The sequence below is a fragment of the Chamaea fasciata genome, unplaced genomic scaffold (genome assembly GCF_029207755.1).
Source record: "Chamaea fasciata isolate MVZ Bird 193981 ecotype frontalis unplaced genomic scaffold, bChaFas1.0.hap1 SCAF_17, whole genome shotgun sequence".
Taxonomy (NCBI): domain Eukaryota; kingdom Metazoa; phylum Chordata; class Aves; order Passeriformes; family Sylviidae; genus Chamaea; species Chamaea fasciata.
Genome location: NW_027094102.1, coordinates 560,669 through 586,622, shown reverse-complemented (window position 1 = coordinate 586,622; position 25,954 = coordinate 560,669). Strand labels below are relative to the sequence as shown.

Sequence of the window (25,954 nt, the reverse complement as noted above, 5' to 3'; positions counted from 1 at the left end):
TTAGGATAAGCATAATAGGATTACTGCTGCTATATACAGCTGCCTAAGCCAGGAAGTCCTGGTAATGGGCCTTTACCCAGCAGGAAAATCTGTTCAGGGGACGGTTTTTATAGCCCCGGTTACGCAGGCTGGGAGTGCTGGGGAAGGGGATCCTGCCCTAGGGGCCAGCCCAGGTGGGCCCTGGGAACAGCTCAGCTCCCACCGTGCGGGCTCTGCCCGACAGCCACAGCAGGAGCTGCTGCCCCTGGAACACCTTGCCTCGGAGCGTTTCCCCTGGAATAACCCCGGCACTAAAGCCCGGGTGAGCCCTGGCGCGGCTCTGCCGCCCCATCCCAGCGGGAATTCCGGGGGCAGCCGGTGCCGGGCGGACAGCGGGGCTGTGTCCCCTCACCGGGCAGCCCAGCAGCGAGCCTGCCAGCAGCACGGACAGCACGGAGAGCCGGAGCCCTGCCGGGGCCGGCTGAGCCTCGGGCACCGCCGGGAGCAGCCCGCACAGCCCCGGCGGCTCTCGGGGCACGGCGAGCGGCGAGCTGCGCCCAGAACAGGGGGACTTCGAAAAGCACCGAGCCCTGAGCTCTCGCTCAGCCTGTCCCAAGCGCTCCACAAGGAATTTCTGCCTGGGAAGGCCACGCTGGGATCCCCTCCCGCTCTGAGCAAGGAGCTTTGCCCACCGGCCCCAGCCACTACGGCATTTTAACGCCGCATTTTATCAGCGCTGTGTTTTTTTAACACGGAAGGGATCAGGGATTTTTTTTTTGGAGGAGGAGGCGGTTGGCAGAGTGTGGGGAACACCTTGGTCAGCTGGGGACATCAGCTGGCCGGGCAGGGGGCGAGGTGGGGCTGGGCACAGGGGCCGGCGGCTCGGGGAACACACGCTCCTCTCAGCCTCCCCCGGCTCCGGGTTGTTTCACGTCACCCGAGGAGCACAGGGAGAGCTGAGCTCTGAGCGAACATTCCCACTGCTGCTGCTCCCCACGAGGCTGCTTTCCTTATCTTTGCCTTTTCTGCAGAGGCAGGTAATTCACAGATAAAACAATCGCCGCTTATACACACACAGACACGTAGGAGCTGGTCTTAATCTTTCCAAATCCCTTAATATACCTTATGTATACAGTTTGGAACTTGTAGATTTAGCGTGATGGATTGATTTCATGCACTATCTCAATGGAAAATGACATTAGTAACTACATTCTTTTTTTTATATTATTTTTTTCCCTTGTCTGAGCTGCTGCAGAGCGCTGAGCTGTGGCCTGTCTGCCCCAGGCACAGCAGCACTGAGGGCAGAGCAAGGGCCCTGGTCGTGTCTGCTGCTCTTGTCTGGATTATACAAAGCCTGAGATGTGGCTCAGCCTTAGGAGAATTTGGCCAAATCACTGTAGTTTGAGCATATGTTATAACCAATCAGTTGGAATCGTTGTAGTTATTTTTCACAACTCCCCCGAAATGGAGAAAATGGATGAGAATTGAGTGGGTCATGTGGATTGACAGGGGAAGCTGCTATGACAGTTTGAGACAGATGACTCAGGGTTTTTGCTTTACGGTTTTCTGCGTTTTACCACCAGGAATTTCCAAGGGGTTCTCCAGTGAAAGCAGGCAGGCAAAAATACAGGCTTGTCTCATTAGCCATCCCGCAGTGAGCAGGGCTCCCCTGCCTGAGTTCTCCTCCCCAGGCCTGAAAACCAGGGTGGCTGCTGCTGCCTACAGCGCCTGTGCCACACCGAGCTGTCCCCCAGCCGTCCCCTGGGCTGTCCCTCAGGCTGTCCCCTGGGCTGTCCCCTGGGCTGTCCCCTGGGCTGTCCCCAGGCTGTCCCCAGGCTGTCCCCCAGGCTGTCCCCCAGGCTGTCCCCTGGGCTGTCCCCAGGCTGTCCTCCAGCTGTCCCCAGACTGTCCCCAGACTGTCCCCCAGGCTGTCCCCAGGCTGTCCCCTGGACTGTCCCCAGGCTGTCCCCTGGGCTGTCCCCTGGGCTGTCCCCCGGCTGTCCCCCGGCTGTCCCCTGGGCTGTCCCCGGCTCTGGCTCCCCTCTCCTTGCAGGGACAGCGGTGCTGGTTTATCTTGCCGAGCCCAGGGGAGCGCTGCCTGGGCCAGCCCGAGCCCAGAGCTGCGGGGCCGGCTGTGTTTGGGTACAGCCATGGCACCTCCTCTCACCGTGCTGTGACTTTACTGCCAAGCAGAGTCTTCTACGTTTCTTGCCTTTGCCTTTAGAAGAAAAAATGTTTCCACTGCGTAAATCAGGCCGTGGCCGATCCAGGCTATTGTATTGTCTGTGTTTTAATGTCCCTTTTAATAATATACATGTCAACTCTGCCATGTCCCATCTGTTAGAAAATGCCTGGATTTGCACATTACCTCATTAATCTTACTGTCTGTCTGGGATTCTTTCCATCCTACAGGCTCGTCACTCCTTTTACATCTCTGATCAAATCATTTGCTTAGGCCATTAGCAACGAGGCTCAGTGTTTTTGTACTCCTGGCTCCATAGGAGGTGGTGTGGGAGAGGGCTGGGAAAGGGGGAATAAGTCGACTTTTAAGCCTCAAGCTGGGAATATCAGAAGAGCGAGCACAAGGAACATATATTTTGTGGTGGCGCTGTCACAGGCAGCACAGCAGAGCAGTGGCTCTGTGTCAAGAAACATTGTGCAGAGCACTTTCTGTGTTTATTTTCCAGAGCGGCCTGAACTGGGAAGAGAGGCAGAGCCCAGAAACCTCCCCCAGCAAGCAGGCTGGGCTCATCTGGAGCTGTTCCCTCTGAAAACAGGGTGGGCACAGCCCCGAGGCAGGGTGGGCTCCAGGGCAGGGTGGGCACCAGGACCTCGCAGCTTTCCCCAGGTTTGATTGCAGTGCTGCAATCAGAGCTCTGGCAGCTGCCTGTACACGCTGGGAGGGTTTTGTGCCCGTATAATTTAACCCAAAGCTCTTGCTTGGCATCACAGTATTTTACAGGATTACTTAAAAATACGTTTAAACTGTTTCAAATTACAGATTGGCCGCCAAAAGTTCTTCCCAAACTAGGGTCCGCCCTTTTAAATCCAGACATGGAAGCCTTGGCTGCTGTGTTACCTGGGTCCCTGCTGGGTGGGGCCTTTCAGGGGACACTTGAGGACATCTCAGAGGCCAGAGGCTGTAGTGGGACAGCCGGGGAGTAAGGGAAGCCATGGGAGGAGATGGGCCTGGCTCCCCGCCAGGCTGGTACCGCTGGATTCGGCAGAGCTTGGTGAAGCCGGGGTGGCTCCTGGCTGTGCCCAGGACAGCCCCGGGTGTCACCCAGCCCCGGGCAGCAGCACAGCAGCGCAGGGGTGGCACAGGGTGACACGGTGACCCTGGTGCAGCAGTTCAGCCTTCGGTGTGTAACAGGCGCTGGGGCTTCTCTGTGAACTCCAGCTCCGGTGCCACAGGCCCTGGTGAAGGTGGGGACAGGGCAGACCGTGCCCAGCTGGGCCCTGCACGCTCGTGTGCAAGCCTTTCCCCTGATCCCGGCATCACTCCCAAAGCACGGCCCTGGGCAGGGTTTGGCCGCAGGGCTGCGGCTCAGCTCGGGAGCTCGGGAGGCACAGAATGGCCGTGCCAGGGCAGGAGTGTCCCGGGACACGGCAGGGAAATCCCGGGACACACGGTGGGGAAATCCCGGGACACACGGCGGGGAAATCCCGGGACACGGCAGGGAAATCCCGGGACACACGGCGGGGAAGTCCCGGGACATGGCAGGGAAATCCCAGGACACGGCAGGGAAATCCCAGGACACGGCGGGGAAATCCCGGGACACGGCGGGGATATCCCGGGACACGGTAGGGAAATCCTGGGACATGGCGGGGAAATCCCAGGACACGGCGGGGATATCCCGGGACACGGTAGGGAAATCCCGGGACATGGCGGGGAAATCCCGGGACACACGGCGGGGAAGTCCCGGGACATGGCAGGGAAATCCCAGGACACGGCGGGGAAATCCCAGGACACGGCGGGGAAATCCCGGGACACGGCGGGGATATCCCGGGACACGGTAGGGAAATCCTGGGACATGGCGGGGAAATCCCAGGACACGGCGGGGATATCCCGGGACACGGTAGGGAAATCCCGGGACATGGCGGGGAAATCCCGGGACACGGCAGGGAAATCCCGGGACACCACACCTGCCTGCAGGGAGGGACGGAGGGAGCCATCGCCACCCGGAGTCCGGCCACGGCGCGCTGGCTCAGCCCTTCCTTGCCAGAAAAAAAACACTGAAAGAGTTATTTTCTTCAGAATAATAAAACAGAGAAACGGCAACAAAGCCAAGAACATAGAGATGGTGGCAGCAAGAGCCTGGCTCAAATACCCCAAAATAACATCTGCCAGAGCCTGGTTTCAAAGCAGCAGCTGTTGCCTGGAATAAAAACACACTAACTTTCCAAACAGTATTAAAAGTGATAATATAAAAAGCAACTCTTTGGTGAAAGCTTTCAGGTGCACAAATATGGCTCTGAGCACACGTGACAGAGGATTTCTACAATTTTATAAGGTTAATTAATGAGTATATCTAGCAGGTACATCCAATAGGAGATCAGCTCACCCAGCAACCCGCTCTTGCGTCAGCCCCTTGGAGTTGGTCCAGGGGTTTCTTTGCCCCGTTTCTTGTTATGGCTCTGAAGTTCTGGTGGAAAAAAGGATGTCCTTGTCAGAAATTATCTTCTTGAGAATAAGACTAAGCAGATTTTCAAGGATGTGTTAGTGAAGGTTAGCTTATTGTGAGAAAAGGCAGGAAAAGTACTAGAAACCATGCAGCTAGAGATTAAAAACCTACAAGGCTACAAATATATGAAATATATATTAAAAGCTAAAAAATCTTTAGGCATCACAGCCACTGCGCTGCAAACACAGAGACCTGGTGATTGTTACTTTTTTTCTTCAAAAGAATTTTTTTAGCAGTAACACGTTTTTCTTTGAGGAACTTCCCAACTCCCTCCAAATTTCCCATTTCTTTTACATCTTCCACCATATTTGCATAAAAGGAAATCGGCTGCAATTGTTTTCTGCAATCAGCAAGTTTGGAAGGGGATGCAAGACCCAAGTGGGATTCTGCTGAGCATCCAGACCTGGAGGGAGAAGGGGGAGCCCTGCAAGATGCACCCCAGACCCGTTCTTCCAGGGTACCTTTCACGGGAGCGTGGTCCCACACTAATTTCAAGCTCTTTCCTTTGGGGATTACTTTTTGGTGCAGACAGAGGAGGTTTTGCGGAAGGTGGCACTAAGAGGAGACCCATTACACCCCAGGTGAGGTTGGCCAGCATGGCACAGGAGTTCAGGATTCACTACTCCCATCTTTCTTTTCTGCCTTGTGCTTTCAGTGGCCGCTGCTGAAAGTTAGTTTAGGAATTTCCATTCCAGGTGGAAATACTGCAGGAACAGGCTGTAATTTTCATGTAAATCGCACAACTGCATCTTGCAATGCTTGCATTTCAGCACGGGAGGAGTTGGGACCAGCGCACAGTTGGTGCTCAGTTACAGAACTGGAGAACTGAAGCCAGTTTTGGTGTGTGCCACAGAGAGCAGGGGTGCCCCAGGCAGGGCTGTTCTTCAGCCCTGCCTGGGAGCGTTTTGTTTCCACCTTATTTCCGCTCACCACTGATAGAATTAAATAATCTCTGCCCAATGGATTTTTTTTTTTAAGTATGTGCCTACAATGATCAAAGGATTGTTTCGTGTGATGGGGTGAGCAAATGAAGCTCTCAAGGTCAAATCCAGAGCAGCCTAAAGACTCTGGGGCTCGGATCTGACCTCCAGTAACAGCAATGAGCCAGGAGAAGATGAGCAGCTCAGGAAGTAGAAAATGAAGCTTTTGAAGCCAATAATGCCCTCTGGCAGTGAGCAATCAATTGGCAGAGAAATGGGAAAGAGAGAGAGAGTGAAAAGAAGTCAGACCCTTCAGCCTGGCTGCAGGAAAGGCAGGACATTCAGAAATAGAAAGCAGCACATTTTTTCCTTCCTCTTTCTTTCCCAGGGGAGAGTGGCCATGGGAACAGCCACGCTCTGCGCCCCACGAAGGGGATGCAGGAGGGAGCAGATTGACACAGCCTGCAGCAGGTTAATCGGGACACATGGCTCCAGTGGCACTGCCCTCGGGAGTCTTTTTTCTTTCCAAGAAGTAAAGGAAAAACAATTAGCCAAAATCAGCGGCTCTGAGCAGCCTGCTCAGGGCCGCCGTGGGAATTGCCAGCTCATTCCATGTAACACATGGAGAGAGAGCCCTCAGCTGCCAGGGATGCTCATTCACATCTGCGCCAGGCTGCAGCCTGGAAAGTTTATTCCCACATCCCTTGATAATTCTTACAAACTTATTTCCCTGGCATGCTGTGTGGTTTTTCCCTTATAATTTTGCCTTCTTTAAACGACTCCCAGTTCGGACTGGATTTGTTTCCCCCCTCAGCAGCAGGTTTCTCCCTGTGCTGAGCTCACCCCGTGTCTCATTTCCAAACCTGCTGAGCACCTTCCCCCTGGCCAGGTCGTGCAAGTGGCACGGGGCAGCGGGTGACTGTCACAGGTGCTGTCAGTGAGAGGTGCTGGTGCTGCCCGCGTGGAAAAGCCGTGTTTTGATGCCTTCAGCGGGGCTGGGACCTTCTGCAAATCCTGCTCCGTTGGGGATTTTGCCCTGTTAGCTGCGCTCGGGATGAGGCCAAGCGGCAGCCCAGGAATCGGTGCCCGTTGTGCGGAACATCAGGAGCCCCCGGGAGCCGGCAGGAGGCTGCGGTGGCTCCCCTCAGCCATCAGCGTTCCAGCTTGTCCCGATGGCAGAGCAGGGAGCTGAAGCATCTGCCAGGGCTCGTTAGGGATAATGCAGCCTGATGGGGGACAGAGCTTTATCCGCGGCTGCAGGAGGCGGAGGCTGCGCTGACCTTGCCCCGCAGGGCAGGAGCTCCCCGGGCAGCCTCTGCCCCTGCTCTGCCCGCTGGGGGTGATGGCACTGCCCGGCACAGGCCTGGGCACACTGACACTGCCCTGGGACAATGACACTGCCCTGGGCACACTGACACTGCCCTGGGACAATGACACTGCCCTGGGACACTGACACTGCCCTGGGCACACTGACACTGCCCTGGGACACTGACACTGCCCTGCACACACTGACACTGCCCTGAGGACATTGACACTGCCCTGGGACAATGACACTGCCCTGGGCACACTGACACTGCCCTGAGGACACTGACACTGCCCTGGGACACTGACACTGCCCTGGGACAATGACACTGCTCTGGGACACTGACACTGCCCTGGGCACACTGACACTGCTCTGCACACACTGACACTGCCCTGGGCACACTGACACTGCCCTGGGCACACTGACACTGCCCTGAGGACATTGACACTGCCCTGGGACACTGACACTGCCCTGCACACACTGACACTGCCCTGAGGACATTGACACTGCCCTGGGACACTGACAGTGCTCTGCACACACTGACACTGCCCTGGGCACACTGACACTGCCCTGGGCACACTGACACTGCCCTGGGACACTGACAGTGCTCTGCACACACTGACACTGCCCTGGGACACTGACACTGCCCTGGGCACACTGACAGTGCTCTGCACACACTGACACTGCCCTGGGCACACTGACACTGCCCTGAGGACATTGACACTGCCCTGGGACACTGACACAGCCCTGCACACACTGACACTGCCCTGGGCACACTGACACAGCCCTGCGCACACTGACACTGCCCTGGGCACACTGACACTGCCCTGGGCACACTGACACTGCCCTGCACACACTGACACTGCCCTGGGCACACTGACAGTGCTCTGCACACACTGACACTGCCCTGGGCACACTGACACTGCCCTGGGCACACTGACACTGCCCTGCACACACTGACACTGCCCTGGGCACACTGACACAGCCCTGCGCACACTGACACTGCCCTGGGCACACTGACACTGCCCTGGGCACACTGACACTGCCCTGGGACACTGACAGTGCTCTGCACACACTGACACTGCCCTGGGACACTGACACTGCCCTGGGCACACTGACACTGCCCTGGGCACACTGACACTGCCCTGGGCACACTGACACTGCCCTGGGCACACTGACACTGCCCTGGGCACACTGACACTGCCCTGGGCACACTGACACTGCCCTGGGACACTGACAGTGCTCTGCACACACTGACACTGCCCTGGGCACACTGACACTGCCCTGGGACACTGACAGTGCCCTGAGGACATTGACACTGCCCTGGGACACTGACACTGCTCTGGGACAATGACACTGCCCTGGGACACTGACACTGCCCTGGGCACACTGACACTGCCCTGGGCACACTGACACTGCCCTGCACACACTGACACTGCCCTGGGACACTGACACTGCTCTGGGCACACTGACAGTGCTCTGCACACACTGACACTGCCCTGGTCACACTGACACAGCCCTGCACACACTGACACTGCCCTGAGGACATTGACACTGCCCTGGGCACACTGACACTGCCCTGCACACACTGACACTGCCCTGGGACACTGACACTGCCCTGAGGACATTGACACCGCCCTGGGGACACTGACACTGCCCTGGGCACACTGACACAGCCCTGCACACACTGACACTGCCCTGGGACACTGACAGTGCTCTGCACACACTGACACTGCTCTGGGCATACGGGCACAGCCCTGCACACGCAGCCCTGCACACGCAGCCCTGCACACACAGCCCTGCACACACGGGCACAGCCCTCAGGGGACGATGGCACTGCCCTGCGCACATCAACACCCACCTGGACGTGTCCCACCTGGGGCCGTGCAGGTGAACGGGGTGGGTTTTTCCGCCGGCCAAGCGGAGCCTGCACTGACACACCCAGAGCACGCTCATCCCCTGCTGCCCTGCGGTGAGCTGGAGCACGGGCTGAGTCAGGCGGAGCCCGCCCTGAGAGGGGAACGGCCAGGCCAGGCCAGGGGTGCCCGGCTGAACCGCAGTGGCATTTCAGAGCAGAGACAGGAGTGACCTGGCCCCAGGCCACACGCTGTGTGTGCTTTGCAAACCCCGGAGCTGTTGCGCTCGCGGTGTGCCCAGTGTGGGAGATAAGGGGACCGTGAGCCTGACAGGACATCCCGAGTTTCCCACGGCATCAAAACTGCACGTTTCCCTGGAATGACAAGTTGTCTTTGCCAAACAAAGCTCAGGCTCGTTAATGAGCTTCTCTCAAAGTTAGTGTGTGTTTGTTTGGCAGACAGTTACTAGGATAGTTGGTAGAGTTTTTCCAAAAGGGGTGCTGGGTGTTATTATTCCTGGATGGAGCTGGGGGTGAAAAAAAAACCGGTGCCAATGTAGCCAAAAAGTTCAAGTAAGGTTCAACTTTGCTATTCCAAAATCTGCTGCTATGATAATGAGCCAGTCCAATCAGCTCAAGTTAAGGGCTCAGGAAGGCTCAGCCCTTCAGAGAAGTACATTCATGACAAGATTAGTTTCTACCACCCAATGTATAGTGTGGCACCATCCTATATTGACACAGAAACCCCCCCCCCCCCCCCCAAATTTTTTTTTTAAAAAAAGGTCACTGAAAAATGCACTAAAACCCAGTGAGGTGTATCATTTGTATCGTTTCCCTTAATCTTCAATGCTGCTTTGCTAGTCTCCACTTGGATTAAAATAGGATGCACCACCTGGCACTGTCCAGCTGCCACTTAGAGGAAACCTTTCTCTTCCCCTCCCCTCTCTTCAATAAACCTTCACTAGAAGGCAGCACGCCTGCATTCTCCAAACAGTTTCAGGTGACTTTTCTTAGGGGAAAGTGCGAAATATCAGGAAGCCAACCACTAAAAATCAGTTCTGTTCCAAGAAACAGAACAAACCCCAGCTGTGCTCCCTGTGGAAATGGCCAGGGGGGCTTTGTTCCTTTTCCTTCTGCAAATGCCCTTTTCAGGGGGATGAGAGCAGGAGGGGCTGCTCTGGGTGAGGCTGGTGCCTGTTGGGAGCAGGCTGGGATGCAGGGATGCAGGAAAGGCTGCCCAGGCTGGGGAGAGCCACGGGCTGTCCAGGCAGATGCTTTGGGAAGGTTTGTTCTCGTGTCAATGTCCAGAAGTCAGCGAGCATGCAGTGATGATTCCCAGACTGCCAGCGAACACTTCAAAGAGTTGGAGCATTCACTGAGCCCAAGTTGAGTTTAAAAAATGTCAAAAGCAACACAACAATAAACAAACAAACACAGGAAAAAAAAAGAAAAGAAAAAAAGGAAAAAAAAAGGAAAAAAAAAAAAGAAAAAAAAAGGGAAAAGAAAAGACACCACAACAAAGAACCAAGTACACATCTACACATCTTCACATCTTCACAGTTCTGTTTCATCCTCTATATTTATAGCTGGAATGCATCAAAACTCCCATAGCGAGGCAAGATCAAACTCTCTTGGTGAAGTGCTGATGTAGATCTGCCTTTTATGTTCACAGAGACTTGCTGTCCACTGGCTCTATTTACCACTTGCCATGGCCCCATGCTAATATGAGTGATTTGGTGCCAAGGATTACTTTTTAGCTGCTTTTGCAAACAGTTTGTATACAGTTGTTGCTATTTATTAAACGTGTGACATCTAACCCGGTGTTTGGTGCTTATAAAGGGAAGAACCATCTGTGCTTGAGATGAAAACACTTCATTCACTTTGTGCCAAAGCTGCCAGTGCGTGTCCCTGCTCTGCTCTAGGGAAAAGCCTCGGGAAGCCTGGCCTGGGAAGGTGGGCTCCTGTTGGATGTGTCCCCGCATCAGAGAGCTCTGTGTGACACCAGGTCTGCCTGCCAGGCAGGAGCAGGGCTGTGGGCATGGCGGAGAGCCCAGAGGCTGAGGAGAAAGAAAAAGGTTTTAGCAGAAGAAGGAACTAAGAGCTGGGAAGGAGATGAGAGTTTGGAGTGATCCTGCACACCTGCACACCTGCACACTGCAGACCTGCACACCTGCCCGCTTCACACCTGCACACCCAGACACCTGCACACCTGCACACACAGCTGACAGGGCCATGCTGGTATCAAGCACACCAAACGGGAGAGGATGTTGTCCCTGCCTTTCTGCCCACAGGGATTTACGGCTCCTGCAGCCTTCCCTGTCTCCTCAGAATGCCATTAGTGTGGCTGATGCTGGGAAATGGATTTGCCGCTTTTCCTAACGCATTTCTGGAAGAAATGTTAAACAGGTCATTGGTTTTTTTGCAGACAAAACATCATTTGAGCTCTGTTCTAATTTCCTCTCCGTGTGGCAACTCAGGATGGTATCAGTGGCTCAGTAAATCTCCCTGCAGCAAGACTCATTATGCCTTTTGGTGAGAAAGCAGCACTGGAACTGGTTTAGTCTTCCAAAAACAAAAAAAAATCCGATCTGTAATATGCAGGACTAATGTGCCTCAGATTTGAGAAGAATTAATATCAATTATTCTCATGCATATTCATGAGAGGAAGACTGGTTTAGCAATCAAGCTAATAGTTTTTGCTTAATTACATTTAGTTGATTTCATGCTATCTTGGCACATTCCTGATTGAATTTAACCATTTAAAAAAAAAAACAAACCCTCCCACAACTACTCCTGCAAACACCAACACTTGGAGCTCAGCATCCCCTGTAAATAGTGTCTGAGGCTGAGCAGACTGCCTGCATGGTGGGAGTGGATCACGAGCACGTCTCTCCCTGGAGCAGGGTGAAATCCCAGAGGCATCGCTGAGAGCTGTTCCCAGGCGCCCGGCAGCGCTGAGGCGGAAGGCAGCTTTTTCTGGCTGTGTCCGCCTTCCAGGGAAAGGCCAGGCTGTGCAACGCCACTCTGCCGTCCCCACTGCTGTGCCCCGAGGGCGGCGTTTCGCACAGCAGCCGGGGTGGGGATGTGTGAGCAGGACAGGGCAGGAGAGCCAGGGAGGGGCTGGCGGTGGCAGCGAGGTTTGGCTGCACGGGCGTGCAGGGAGGGCTCTGGGGCTGTGCAGGGCTCTGGAGCTGTGCAGGGCTCTGGGGCTGTGCAGGGCTCCGGGGCTGTGCAGGGCCCTGGGGCTGTGCAGGGCTCTGGAGCTGTGCAGGGCTCTGGGGCTGTGCAGGGCTCTGGAGCTGTGCAGGGCTCCGGGGCTGTGCAGGGCTCCGGGGCTGTGCAGGGCCCCGGGGCTGTGCAGGGCTCCGGGGCTGTGCAGGGCTCCGGGGCTGTGCAGGGCTCTGGGGCTGTGCAGGGCTCTGGAGCTGTGCAGGGCTCCGGGGCTGTGCAGGGCCCTGGGGCTGTGCAGGGCCCAGGGGGCTGTGCAGGGCTCCGGGGCTGTGCAGGGCCCCGGGGCTGTGCAGGGCTCCGGGGCTGTGCAGGGCTCTGGGGCTGTGCAGGGCTCTGGGGCTGTGCAGGGCTCCGGGGCTGTGCAGGGCTCTGGGGCTGGGCAGAGCTCTGGGGCTGTGCAGGGCTCCGGGGCTGTGCAGGGCTCTGGGGCTGGGCAGAGCTCTGGGGCTGTGCAGGGCTCCGGGGCTGTGCAGGGCTCTGGGGCTGTGCAGGGCTCTGGGGCTGTGCAGGGCTCCGGGGCTGTGCAGGGCCCTGGGGCTGTGCAGGGCTCTGGGGTGTGCAGGGCTCTGGGGCTGTGCAGGGCTCTGGGGCTGTGCAGGGCTCTGGGGCTGTGCAGGGCTCTGGGGCTGTGCAGGGCTCTGGGGCTGTGCAGAGCTCTGGGGCTGTGCAGGGCTCTGGGGCTGTGCAGGGCTCTGGGGCTGTGCAGGGCTCTGGGGCTGTGCAGGGCCCTGGGGCTGTGCAGGGCTCCGGGGCTGTGCAGGGCCCTGGGGCTGTGCAGGGCCCTGGGGCTGTGCAGGGCTCTGGGGCTGTGCAGGGCTCCGGGGCTGGTCAGGGCTCTGGGGCTGTGCAGGGCTCTGGGGCTGGGCAGAGCTCTGGGGCTGGTCAGGGCTCTGGGGCTGCGCAGGGTTCTGGGGCTGGGCAGAGCTCTGGGGCTGGTCAGGGCTCTGGGGTTGTGCAGGGCTCCGGGGCTGGTCAGGGCTCCGGGGCTGTGCAGGGCTCTGGGGCTGTGCAGGGCTCTGGGGCTGTGCAGCCTCTGCCCCAGGCAGCCTCTCCAGGCACTGGGGGCTGGATGTCCCCCATCGTGGGGGCTGGATGTCCCCCAGCAGCGCTGCTTGCTGGGCTTGCATCATCCTGGGCACAAGGCAGGGCCGGCAGAGAAACGGGAAACTTCAGCTTCTGTGTGCCATTCGTTTGTTTTCTTTTTTGATTTCCTCCATGCCAGCAGAGGCAGAAATAGGACATGCTTCCCTCTCATCCTCTCCTGAGAACTGTCACTGCACTGATGTCTAAAGGCAGCGTGTGTCTTTCAAGTTTGCCTTTTCAGTATTTTCATTCATCTATCATTTTCTTCTCCAGCGCACCATTTGCATCAGGGCTTTGCTCTGAAAGAAGGCTGACACCATTTATCATTTAATGGGGTTTGATAGCTCTCTGACAACTAAACATGTTCTTAAGAGTATTAAAGAGTTTACAGCCAGCTGTGCCTGAAGGCGACTTTCTGCCCACTCTACCTTAGTCAGCAGCAGTTGTATCTCCCTGGGTGCCTGTAGGCAAACAAAGCATTGGCACAGAATCAGCAGAAGTATTGTATCCTCTTTTAAACTAAATAGACTTACTCTCTCAGCAGATAAACTTATTACAGCTGTAATTGAAATCAAATAATTAAGCATTATCCAATCTTGGCTTTTCCAGGCAAATGTCAAAATTAAGATCTCATATGTTTCCAAAGCAAAATATAAGTGGCCTTATCTTGATTTTGTTTTTATGGATGTTGTGGTGCGCAGCAGGGCTTGCAGAGCAGTGTAGGGGTTTGCCTTCCTGCGGGTTGTGTGCCCGGTGCCCAGGCACTGCAGGGAGCTGAGCTGTGTGTGCAGGGCTGTCCAGAGCACAGCGCTCGGGGACAGAGGGGTCCAGGGACCTGATGGGGACAATTCTGTGTGCAGGGCTGTCCAGAGCACAGCGCTCGGGGACAGAGGGGTCCAGGGACCCCGTGGGGACAATTCTGTGTGCAGGGCTGTCCAGAGCACAGAGCTCGGGGACAGAGGGGTCCAGGGACCTGATGGGGACAATTCTGTGTGCAGGGCTGTCCAGAGCACAGCGCTCGGGGACAGAGGGGTCCAGGGACCTGATGGGGACAATTCTGTGTGTAGGGCTGTCCAGAGCACAGAGCTCGGGGACAAAGGGGTCCAGGGACCTGATGGGGACAATTCTGTGTGCAGGGCTGTCCAGAGCACAGAGCTCGGGGACAGAGGGGTCCCAAGGACCCCGTGGGGACAGTGCTTAGAAGTGACATGTAAAGTGCCAGGTCAGGGAAAACTCCTAAGCAGAGGTTTCTACCCACAGGAATCAGTGGGACTTAAGGGGTTTGGAGATCCAAGGTTTTGTGTTACATCTGGACATCCTTCCACGTGAAAAAAGCAGATTAAAGGTTTTCTGCACTTCCCTTGCAACCATATCCCCCACCTGAGCCTCAGCTCCCATGATGCAAGGAACAAGTGTTAGCTTTCCCTACGGCTTCAGCATTTCCTAGAAAAACCCTCCTGCAAGCCCAGTGGTCAGAATCTTGACATCAGGCATGACTGTGTTCTGCAAACTCTTCCAGTTTGTGCATAAACAGGCATTTTCTAGTGGGGAGATGTTTCCTAAAACAAGCCCCTGTCAATAAATACCACAGACATGTATAGCTGCTGTGAGCAGGAGATGTTATTCCTGTGCAGAACCAAGTGGGGAGGAGATTAAGGAACTCTCCATCTGTTTCTGCACTGTGCAGCACGTGGGATATCTCTCAAAATACACTCTGCTCTCTGTTTCTCAGAGCCTGGGGAGACAGAGGCTGGCACAGGCGTGGCAGGATGGAGCTGGACAGTCTGACTCAAAGTGTGTTGTAGCTTGGAAAAGCAGAGGGGCTGCAGGAGAAATCCCTCAGTAAATGGAGCATATGAATGAAACCTGGTCCCGGTGCCAGGTTTATTCTGCAGGCCTTGATGGAGCTAAAAAAGCACATTAGACAAAACCATTATTGAACTTCTTGATTACATAACAATTTCCTCATCGTATTTCCAAGAATATCGAATCTATATTCAAACACCCTCCTACTCTCTCCCACACACCGCCCCTTCTCCCTGCTATATCAGCTTCATTACCCAGCATGAAGACAGAAAAAGTATAGGGCATGCTGCCACGAGCAGAGAGATCTCGGATGCTTACCCTGAGATTTTAGAGCCATCTATGGGATTGGGACAGCCAGTTCTCATAAATTTTAATGGCCTTGGAAGTCTCCTGTCTTATGCCTTTATCTCTGTTAGGGTTTTTAGCAGCACAAAGAAAACAACCAATAAATATCACCAAACCCCACTGCTGGGTGAGTCCCTGCTGCCTAAAAACTCAACCCTGAGCCACCTGCGGGGTGAGCACAAAACCGCTGCAAAGAGAGAGAGGTGGGAAACTCCTGGGCAGGCAGGAGCCCCCTTCCCCCGGGGGTGAGCACACAAAGGAGGAATCACAAAGGAGGAATCACACAGGGGGAATCTCTGGGGCCACTCTCACCCGGCAAGCAGGCTCAGGCCCAGGGCAGGTGGTGATTTCCTGGAAGGTGCCAGGGAGAGGTGGCTGCCTGGTTTTGGCGGGGATTTTGGAGGAGGTGGGGATGAAAGGCTTGCCAGCATGGCACATCCATCTTGCCTCAGGAAACGGCAGTTGCACAAACTGGCCACACTTGCTCCCAAAATCGGCTTGCGTGTCTCATTTGCATGTGTAATAACCAGCATGTATGTACAATCATGCTAATCACTTCGAGGCAACTGCTTTAGATTCATCCAAAACCCTGCCCTGCCTGTCCTTGGGTTATTTAGCTTCCACAAAGGAACCACAGCAGCAATCCAGAGATTCTCTCCGCAAAAACCTTTGTGAAGCAGCTGATCTAGTGGAGGAGACGTTTTTTCCTGAAATCCTGCCCGTACTGAGACTTGCACCACGAGCCAGGGCCAGCATTAGGAGTCCTTCCAATACCTCCTGCAAGGAACCTGCTGAATACCTGAGGGAGTTTTCACCATTTGTGGTGCATTGCTGCAGGTGAAATGCGAGAGTAAATACAGGAGCAAAGAGGAAGGGGCTGCAGAGCTGCTCTCATGCAGGCTGTGAGTGCAAATGGTCTGAAAGTTGTGTGGGGACAAACCAGTCATACCTGTCAGCCTCAGGAGCAGCTGCAGCGGTGTCCGTGCTGCTCTGCTGAGGGTGCTGCCAGCCCAGCCTGCTCTGCCTCGCTCCTGTCCTCAGCTCACATGGAGCCAACGTGAGGACAGTGGAGAGCACTCGTCACAGCTGTGGCTCCACAGGGCAGGGACTCCTGCACCTGCCTGTGTCACACATGTGTCCTCACGTCACTCATTTGAGCTATTTGTGACTCCTGACTTTTTCCTGTGCTTCCGGATTTTAGCCTGCAAGCTTTTCCAGTTGTCGTTATGCACTTTATAGGACCAAACATGGGCATCCAAGTCAGCAGCTCTGGGTGCTCCTGCAGGGATGCTGGAGGTCCCAAAACCAGCCCAGATACGCCAGACAGGCCAGCAGCCAGACCTGGAGAGGTTCAGCTTGCCCCATTAGTGGGAACACAGACATTTCAGCAGCACCCACAAAATCTGACAGGCCTCTGATGCTGAACTTTCCCATCCCTGTTCCTTCTGCCAGTCCAAGCCTGAGCTCCAGGGACCCTCCTGTGCCTGAGCCTGTTCAGCCTCAGCTCTTCGATTGTCCACCCAAAGTTCTCAGGAGCACAAGGCTGTGTTTAATGCTCTCTAAGGAATCATGGAGATCAGTGCACAGGAGAACCCCTCTCCCAGGCTCCCCTCCATTTCGTGCAGCCCTGAGCAGAGATTTGGGGTCAGTGCTCCGGAGCAGGGACCACAGGTGCTTTTTCACCGTGACTGGAAAAAAGATTTCCAGTTTGGTAAGAGCTGGAGCCTCGTGCAGAGGGGTTGTTTCTGCTCCAGTCCAAACTGGTCCCGTTGGCTTTTCTTGTTAAAGAGAAGCGAACCTGGAAGAGGAAAGGGAGGAGGAAGGGCCCGGGCTGGAATGAAAAGGCTGCCTGTGCTGCAGAGCATCCCTGGAGGCCTCCCTGGGAGTGTAAACGTCTTCCCTTCAGCTCTCTGTCTCTCATTACTGACAGTGGAAAATACAAGAGCTGCCAAGCTAGGGGTTCAGCACAGCCAAGATGGGAAACCTTATTAGAGAGACAGATGGTGATTTCTATAATCTGAAATCCCAGACTGTAAATACTTTGGGACAGAGCCCCGTGCAACTGAACAGTGCTAAAGCCTGACAGCAGCAGCTGGATGCAGCTTTCTGTGCACAACTGCTCCGTGGGTGGCTTTGAGGGGATGGGAGGTGCTACCAGGACAAGGTGTCTCTTACAGAAGGGGAAGGATCTTCTAAACCCTGCTGGAGATACTCCATCTCAGCTTTATGAACTTCCCAACTGAATAGTGCCTTGAATAACTGAGGACAATCAACTCACATTTAGAAGTTTTTCTTAGCCTAAGAAGATTCCCAAAGAGGGAGGGGGAAAATCTGTATCTTGGGAGCACAAGTGACATCTTGCTGTGACTTGTGGGAGAAATGATAAATGTCTGTCTCTGTTTATTGCTTAGCTTTGTGGCTTAATCTCCTAAACCAAAATCAAATTTTACCCTAAGATCTCCCAGTTTATTTATTTATATTCATCTGGCATTGCCTTGATCTTCAAAGCAGGGAGGTATATCAAAGGAAACAGAAGGTTTGACACCAATTACTGCTGCTGGATGGCATTCACTGAATAAAGATGGAGTGTTAATATTTACACTGAAAGTGAAGGAGATAAAACCCAACAGGTACATACATCTAAGCCTCCAAATAAGCCCTTCTGTGTACAGTGGGCAGAGACAAAGCCAAGCAAAACTAATTGAAATTACCCTTGCAGACATCCCAAACACCTTCAGAAATGGTGGGTTGTAAACAAAGAAATGGCAGCAAAACCACCAAAAGAACCTTCTAGGAAACCAAATCAGGCTCTCTGCTCCTCAGAGGTAGCACCAGGTCTCCAGGAGATGGTCTTTTGAAACAGGCCACCATGCAGAAGTAATTAACGTCTAAATTTCCCCACACTTCACCATGGGGCACTTTATTCTCTTGGGACATTCTCTTTATTCATGGGACATTTTATTCTCTTGAGTTTGAAACGTGTGAGGCCTCCAGTGACTGGACCTGCCCTGCCTTGGCTGTCTCGGTGTTGTCTAGTTTGGTTTGCTCACATGCTTGCTCTGTCCTCTGGAAAACTCAAATCTCAAAATGTCTTAGAAAGCCTAGTGAAGTTTTCATGTTTTTCACAACCGCCAAGAATCGAATTAGAGATGAGTCATTAAACAAGGGTGTATTATTTGTATGGTTTTGTAGTAAAATTGTACACACGTCTCTGTAATTAGCCATCGGCACCCCAAATTACAGCAGTAACTGTTCATTAAACGGAGGACATCGCTCCGATCCAATCATGTATTCACAACTGCATTCCTTCTTGCTTAAATTTCAGAGATTGTTGTCCAGATGGGCCTTGTTGGGCACCTAATTAGTAGTTAATCAAAAGCTCCTGCTGTGAACTGCTTCACAGCCCTCCTGGCATCCTGGCTCTTCCTCACGTGTTCCTTCACTACACGGAGATGAAAGCCCAGGAGTTGGAGTAGATGCTATATCTCCTCTGTGCACCTGCACAGCTTCCAAAACAAACTCTGCTCAGGATGCATTTGATTATCCAGCTCCTGTGAGCTGAGCAAAATGGGTCTTGCCACGTGTGGGTGAAAATACAGCCACGAGTTAACGGCAGCGAGCGACAGCGTCCTGTATCCTGAGATTAACTCACTGTTCTCTCTTTCCTTTCCAGATCTTGGCAATCATTTCCATCATGTTTATTGTACTATCTACAATTGCCTTGTCCCTTAATACACTTCCTGAGCTACAAGGCGTGGATGAGTTTGGGCAGACCACAGACAACCCGCAGCTGGCCCACGTGGAGGCGGTGTGCATCGCGTGGTTCACCATGGAATACCTCCTGCGCTTCCTCTCCTCCCCTAAGAAGTGGAAGTTCTTCAAAGGCCCACTGAATGCTATAGATTTGCTGGCCATCTTACCCTACTATGTTACCATCTTCCTCACAGAATCCAACAAAAGTGTACTTCAGTTCCAAAATGTACGAAGAGTGGTCCAAATATTTCGGATTATGAGGATACTGCGGATTCTAAAACTTGCCCGGCACTCAACGGGTTTACAGTCCTTGGGGTTTACACTGAGGAGGAGTTACAATGAACTTGGATTACTCATCTTGTTTCTGGCTATGGGCATTATGATCTTCTCCAGTTTAGTGTTTTTTGCAGAAAAGGATGAGGATGATACAAAATTCAAGAGCATCCCAGCTTCTTTCTGGTGGGCAACAATCACCATGACAACAGTAGGCTATGGAGACATTTACCCCAAAACTCTTTTGGGTAAAATAGTAGGAGGACTGTGCTGCATTGCTGGTGTGCTGGTGATAGCTCTTCCCATCCCAATTATTGTCAATAACTTCTCCGAGTTTTACAAAGAGCAGAAGAGGCAGGAGAAAGCCATTAAGCGCAGGGAAGCTCTTGAAAGAGCAAAAAGAAATGGCAGTATTGTCTCCATGAACATGAAGGATGCATTTGCCCGTAGCATAGAACTCATGGACATTGTGGTTGAAAAGAATGGAGAAAGCATAGCCAAAAAGGATAAAGTTCAGGACAATCATTTATCTCCAAGCAAATGGAAATGGACCAAGAGAACGCTCTCTGAAACTAGTTCTAGTAAATCTTTTGAAACTAAGGAACAAGGATCCCCAGAAAAAGCCAGGTCATCCTCAAGTCCCCAACACCTGAACGTCCAACAGCTCGAGGACATGTACAACAAAATGGCAAAGACTCAGTCCCAGCCAAACCTCAACACAAAGGAGTCGAGCCAAGCTGGGAAGCAGAAGGAGGAGCTGGAGATGGAGACCCTCCCTGGCCCCATGGTGCCGCTGCTGGCCACCCGCACCGACGGGATCATCGACATGAGGAGCATGTCCAGCATCGACAGCTTCATCAGCTGCGCCGCCGAGTTCCCCGACACGGGGCGCTTCTCTCACAGCCCCCTCACTGCCCTGCCCTGCAAGGGGGGCATCAGCCTCCTCCAGGAGCAGGGCAGGCCCGAGGGCAGCACCCCCAGGTACGTGGAGGTGAACCCCGGCTCCGACAGCAGCCACCGCTCCGCTTTTTTCATTGACAGTCCCAAAAGCTCCATCAAGGCCAGTAACCCGTTAAAGCTGAGGTCTCTGAAAGTCAACTTCATGGAAGAGGACACCAGCACGTTAGTACCAGCGTCCAACGTACTGAGAACGTATCCTGACCCTCTCAAGAGCCGGGGAGCCACTGCTGCAGCCGCAGATACTTCCTTACTCTCTGACAGGTCTCTCATGAGCCCAGAAACCTCCATCTACACCACTGCGAGTGCGAGGACCCCCCCAAAGTCACCTGAGGCCCAGGCAGCCATAGCTTTCAACTTCCACGATGCTGGTATACACAAATACATCGATGCTGACACTGACGATGAGGGTCAGCTGATGTATGACTCGAGTCCGCCTGGAAATGTGAGTCCCAAGTACAATGTTGCAAACAGTGGCTATCTAAAGCAAAAGGACCATGTTTATAGAACAGAGAAGAACCATCTAGAAGCTGCTGCTTTACCCACCTCCCCTAAGCTGGTAGGGCAGAACTGCATTTACTCTATGGAAGGTATCACTGGAAGAACCCAGGGCAATCAGGAGACTGTCAGACTAGAAAATCACATTTCCCCAGAAGTCCATGTATTACCAGGCAGCGGAGGACATGCTAACACACATGATCAAAGCATCTGAGGTGGGGTCTGAAAGAACTTACTGAGAGTTTAAAGGAACATCTTCACAGTCAACACAAACAAAAGAGCTTCTGCATGGCATGAACTTGGCTGAAACAAGCCACCTGTTTCTCAAAGTCTGGGGGAGGTCCAGTGTGGGTTTGTGAAAATGTCCTTCTCTGAAACAACTCTAAAGACATTGCCCACATCAGTCAAAAAAAATGATTGCAAATCATGATCACACATTGATCTCCTTTCATGTTGTCCAGTGAAGCCAATGTGACCAAATATCCATCCATTCCCCTTGAACGCTAGAGCTCCTTTTGGAAATATTAACATCTGATTTGCATTAGTTCCATAAAGGATGCCAAGGCAGCCAGATTTGAACTCTGGAATAAATTGCTGGGGTTGGTATAAAGCTTTCAAAAACACAGTGCTCACTGCTTCAGGGCAGCTGTTCCCCATCTACAGCTTTCTCTGATGGATATTATGTTTAAAGGTAACAGGGAACACTTGCATTATTGGAAAATCCAAGTGAAAAGCATTCGAAACAAATAACGGTCTAGAGAAACCAATTCTTAAAATGCTCTTTGTGTGTTTAACAATCTGATATCCTGTAGGACCTGATGTTTTCTTTCGAAATATCAGCAGGGTGAGTTGCACCACTTGCACCTAATTCCAAACATGCCCTAAGACATAGTGAGACTCGCACTTACCCTCTGCTAAGAGCCGGTACCTGCCCCGCATGGGGAAGGTCGGAGGAGCCATGCAGAAGCGGGGAGCTCCGAGGCACGGCGGCCGGAGCGCTGCCCGGGGCCGGGGGGCTCAGGGCTGGGAGGGGAGCGTGTCCCCCGGAGGATGGCCGTGGGTGCCGTGTCTGTGCCCGTATCCGCTTGGGGGATGGCCATGGCTGTGTCTGTGCCCGTGTCCACCTGGGGGATGGCCGTGGATGCCGCGTCCGTGCCCGTGTCCCCCAGGGGATGGCTGTGTCTGCCCGGGGGATGGCCGTGGCCATGTCCGTGCCCGTGTTTGCCCGGGGGATGCCCGTGTCCGCCCGGGGGATGGCCGTGGGTGCCGTGTCCGTGCCCGTGTCCGCCTGGGGGATGGCCGTGTCCGCCTGGGGGATGGCCGTGGGTGCCGTGTCTGTGCCCGTGTCCGCCTGGGGGATGGCCGTGGGTGCCGTGTCTGTGCCCGTGTCCGCCTGGGGGATGGCCATGGGTGCCGTGTCCATGCCCGTGTCCGCCCAGGGGATGGCCGTGGGTGCCGTGTCCATGCCCGTGTCCGCCCGGGGGATGCCCGTGTCTGCCTGGGGGATGGCCGTGGGTGCCGTGTCTGTGCCCGAGTGCGGCCCCAGCGCTGTCCGTGTCCGTGTGCGGCACTGCCGGGCCGTGGCTGCCCCGGGCTCCACTCCCGCCCGGCTCCGGCCGCAGCCCAGCCGAGCCCGGAGCGCAGGACAGCGGCAGGTTGGTCCGAAGCTTTTTTTTTTTTTTGCGCCCGTGCAGCGCAGTGAAAGATATGCAAGTGTTACATAAATATGCAAAAAGAAGGATTCGTTAGTGACCCGTCCCGGGCCTGGCTGTGCTCCCTCTCGCCAGGTCGGGCAGGGGAGGCTCCTGCGGGGCCATGGCACGAAGCAGCTGCGAGAGGCAGGAGAATCAGGCCTGACGTTTTAATAACATCCAGTCGTTTTAAAATGAAACAAGAAAATAAAGAGGAAAGGAAAAAAAAGAAAAAGAGATCTGACCATTTTAAGTGAACAGAACTAGCAGCCACCAGCCTAGGTTTTTAAAATATATTGTTTCAATAAAGTTATGTCAAATTGTGTAGGAAATAATTTGTCTTTGGTTTTTAATCTCGGGGGGGGGGAAAAGCACTTTACGTTGACTTGTTGTTGTCGTTGTTGCAATGCTGGAGTAGGATAGCAGAGTGTAACAATCAAGCACTTTAACCAAGCACTACTTTAATTTGTGCCTCTTGTTGTGACTGTGGTTTGTTACACGCCTGTAGCAAGTCACGACTTGTCCTGTGATAACTGTGATGGTAACCTTTTGTGTTGTTCTCCGTTTCTACTGTAAAACTGAGTTGTAAATAACTCTGTCACTGAGCGTTCCCTGCCCTGTCCCTGAGGTCCTGCCGGGTGTGTAGCAATCTGCAGGCAGCGGGTCCGGGGATGAGCTGAGACACGGGGCGCGGGAGCAGAGGGGCACGCGTGGGAGGAAGACCCCCCGAAGCCGCTCGAGTCCACTGCATTTTGTTCCTTCCTATTGTAAAAACCAAGTGTCGGTCAGTCCTGAATGTAGCCGTGTGTCCGTCCCGGCCGTGCAGCACTCTGTAACCCGTAATAGTGAATGCAGCATGTACGGACAAAAGCAATAAGCACATTTCTGTGTCGGGAGCTGGCGTGGGGTCTGAGGATGGCTTTGCCAGGCGTGGCCTTGGCACGGAGCTGTGCCCGCGCTGCTGCAGCCACTGCTCCGCTCAGCCGAGCCACGGCTGGGGACGGGCCGGGGGCAGCCAGAGCCCCGCGGGGCCGGGCAGGGAGCGAGGGGAGCCCGAACCCTCCGGGTGATCCCCGGGGCCGGGCAGGGAGCGAGGGGAGCCCGAACCCTCCGGGTGATCCCCGGGGCCGGGCAGGGAGCGAGGGGAGCCCGAACCCTCCGGGTGATCCCCGGGGCCGGGCAGGGAGCGAGGGGAGCCCGAACCCTCCGGGTGATCCCCGGGGCCGGGCAGGGAGCGAGGGGAGCCCGAACCCTCCGGGTGATCCCCGGGGCCGGGCAGGGAGCGAGGGGAGCCCGAACCCTCCGGGTGATCCCCGGGGCCGGGCAGGGAGCGAGGGGAGCCCGAACCCTCCGGGTGATCCCCGGGGCCGGGCAGGGAGCGGGCAATGACCGAACCCACCCGGGGTTCCCGCGGGGCCGGGCAGGGAGAGGGAGATGCTCTAACCCCTCGGTGTTCCTGCAGGACCGAGCAGGGAGCGGGAGATGCCCGAACCCCCCCGGGGCTCCTCGGGGCTCTTCCCGAGCTTTGTTCACTCCCGCTCCGCGTCCCCGCAGCCCAAAGCGCCGCCGCTCCTCCGGGTGGGCTTTGCCTGGTGAGGGACTGTAGGATTTGGCCATAGTAAATACAAGTGTACTTAGAGGAACCGACGTGTTGCTGAGATACTGGTTAAGATTGAGTCGTCACGAAAAAGCAAGAAGTAACTTTCCAGCAGATAAGCTTTAAATACTGATTTATTCTGTGGCTTTCTGAAGCCGCAGAGCGGCAACAAGAAATCTTAAAGAGAACAGTTTCAATATAATCTCTGTGTTTCAGTGATCAGTCATGTCTGCCATCAGCACAAATGTAAAAAGAAGAAAAATCAGGGAATTTTTTTTTTATAAAGTAATAGTGATTTCCAAGTTAAATATTTTTAGAGCTGATGCTTTCATGTGGAAAAAAAAAAGTCATATTTTACATATCACGAAAGTGAACGTATTTAAATATAGCCATATAGTGTAGTATTTACCACACTCTCATCCAAATTGATGTATTTGGTTTATAAATGGCACTGACAAAAATGTATAAATCAACAATCCTATCATTTTTTATCTGATAGTCAACTGGTGCAACTCTCCTTGTAACCAAAGGCCCTCTGTCTGCCTTGCGTGATCGCTCATGACACACACCTTATGTCATCTATTTAGTCCTACCTTTAAAGTAGCATTTTACTGAGTCACTTTTGAAAGCCAAATTCAAAAGTATAATTTAAAAAAATCTTCCTTTCGAGTCTGAATAGCCAAAGTCCTATAGATTTCTTATAGAAAGCAAATAATTTAAAATTAAGCATATGATATGCTTGAAGAGCATTTCTTTCTTATTTGTGTACAAAGATGTAGCTCTCATTTTGTGCCCAATTAAAAAGGAAGTATGTTTAATTTATTTTAATGAAATAAAGTCTGAATACGAAGTATGTACCTATATATGTGTGTGTGTGCATAATACACATATATATAATGTAAGCACTGGGAAATCTACTCTAACCTAAAGCGATGGTAGACTGGATCTGTACTCGTTGCAAAGGAAAGGCAGTGCTTTGAAAACATGACGTTCACCTAATCCTGTAGATCCTAGAAAGACAATTTAATTTTTGTTTGAGACATGTTCCCCAATGCTCACAGCGGTTGGGGAAAACAGGCAACACCTCTTGCATCGAGCTAAATCGCGTGGTTAATCACTGATATTTGGCATTCGGGTCTGCAAATTTACTGTGCACCAAGGACCAAGCAAGCTGACAGAGCCTCACCTGCTGCTGCAGGAGGCATCGCACCTGAAAGGACTCTCTGGACGTGTGATGTCTGCACTTGCTTGTCTCTTATGCCATCAACATCCATTTTAACACACACCTATAAATATATATATAGAACATACATATATATATGTGTGTGTGTGTGTGGAAGGAGAGGGTGCAGTTTCCTTAACCAGGAGGCTAAAGATTCTTTGAATTTTAACCTTGGACAGAGGAAAAAAGCAGTGACTTTGCAGTAGATTTCTCAGTGCCTTTTCTTAAAAACTTCACCTAAGCACACTTACGGAAAAAAACCAAAACAAAACAAAACAACAAACCCAACCCAAAACAAAAGAGTCTCCTGTGAAATCCACATTTTTCTGAAAGGTTTGAGAGCCAAAAAAAGGTAGAAGAAAGGGGGGAAAAAAAAAAAAGAAAAAAAAAAAAGCAAGAGAGAGGAAAAGAAATCCGTGGAACGCACATTCCCTTCCTGAACATGCCGTGTGTCAAATGCCAGGGAATATCTGCCTGGGCGAGTCATGAGAAACACATCCGAGGCGGTCAGGTTGTTTGGCAACTATGGCTGTGATAAACTGTAGCCTTCTCTTCCCTTGCAGCTAATAAGATACACATTTCTAAGGAAAACAGTATTCTCTTCTGTAAAATTGTAATGTATTGTTAATATTTGTACCTACTGTATATTTATGTCCTGACAGAACTCTGACCGGTACAGTTTATAGTAAATAACGAGGTTATGTAAAACTCCTCACAAAGACAAGGTTTCTAAAGCCACGTTCTCTCTGTTGGTAA

At 53.3% G+C, this 25,954-nt stretch overlaps 1 protein-coding gene across 2 annotated transcripts in view; it reads left to right on the top strand.

Annotated features, from left to right (window-relative positions):
• The window catches only part of KCNB1 (potassium voltage-gated channel subfamily B member 1), a 108,389-nt gene extending 82,794 nt beyond the window's left edge, over nt 1-25,595 (top strand). For both annotated transcript variants that reach the window (XM_066199213.1, XM_066199214.1), the window contains exon 3: nt 18,881-25,595. In XM_066199213.1, the coding sequence (XP_066055310.1) occupies nt 18,881-20,902 (2,022 nt within the window). In that variant the 3' untranslated portion in view covers nt 20,903-25,595. The remainder of the gene's footprint in view (nt 1-18,880) is intronic.
• The last annotated feature ends 359 nt before the right edge of the window (nt 25,596-25,954 follow it).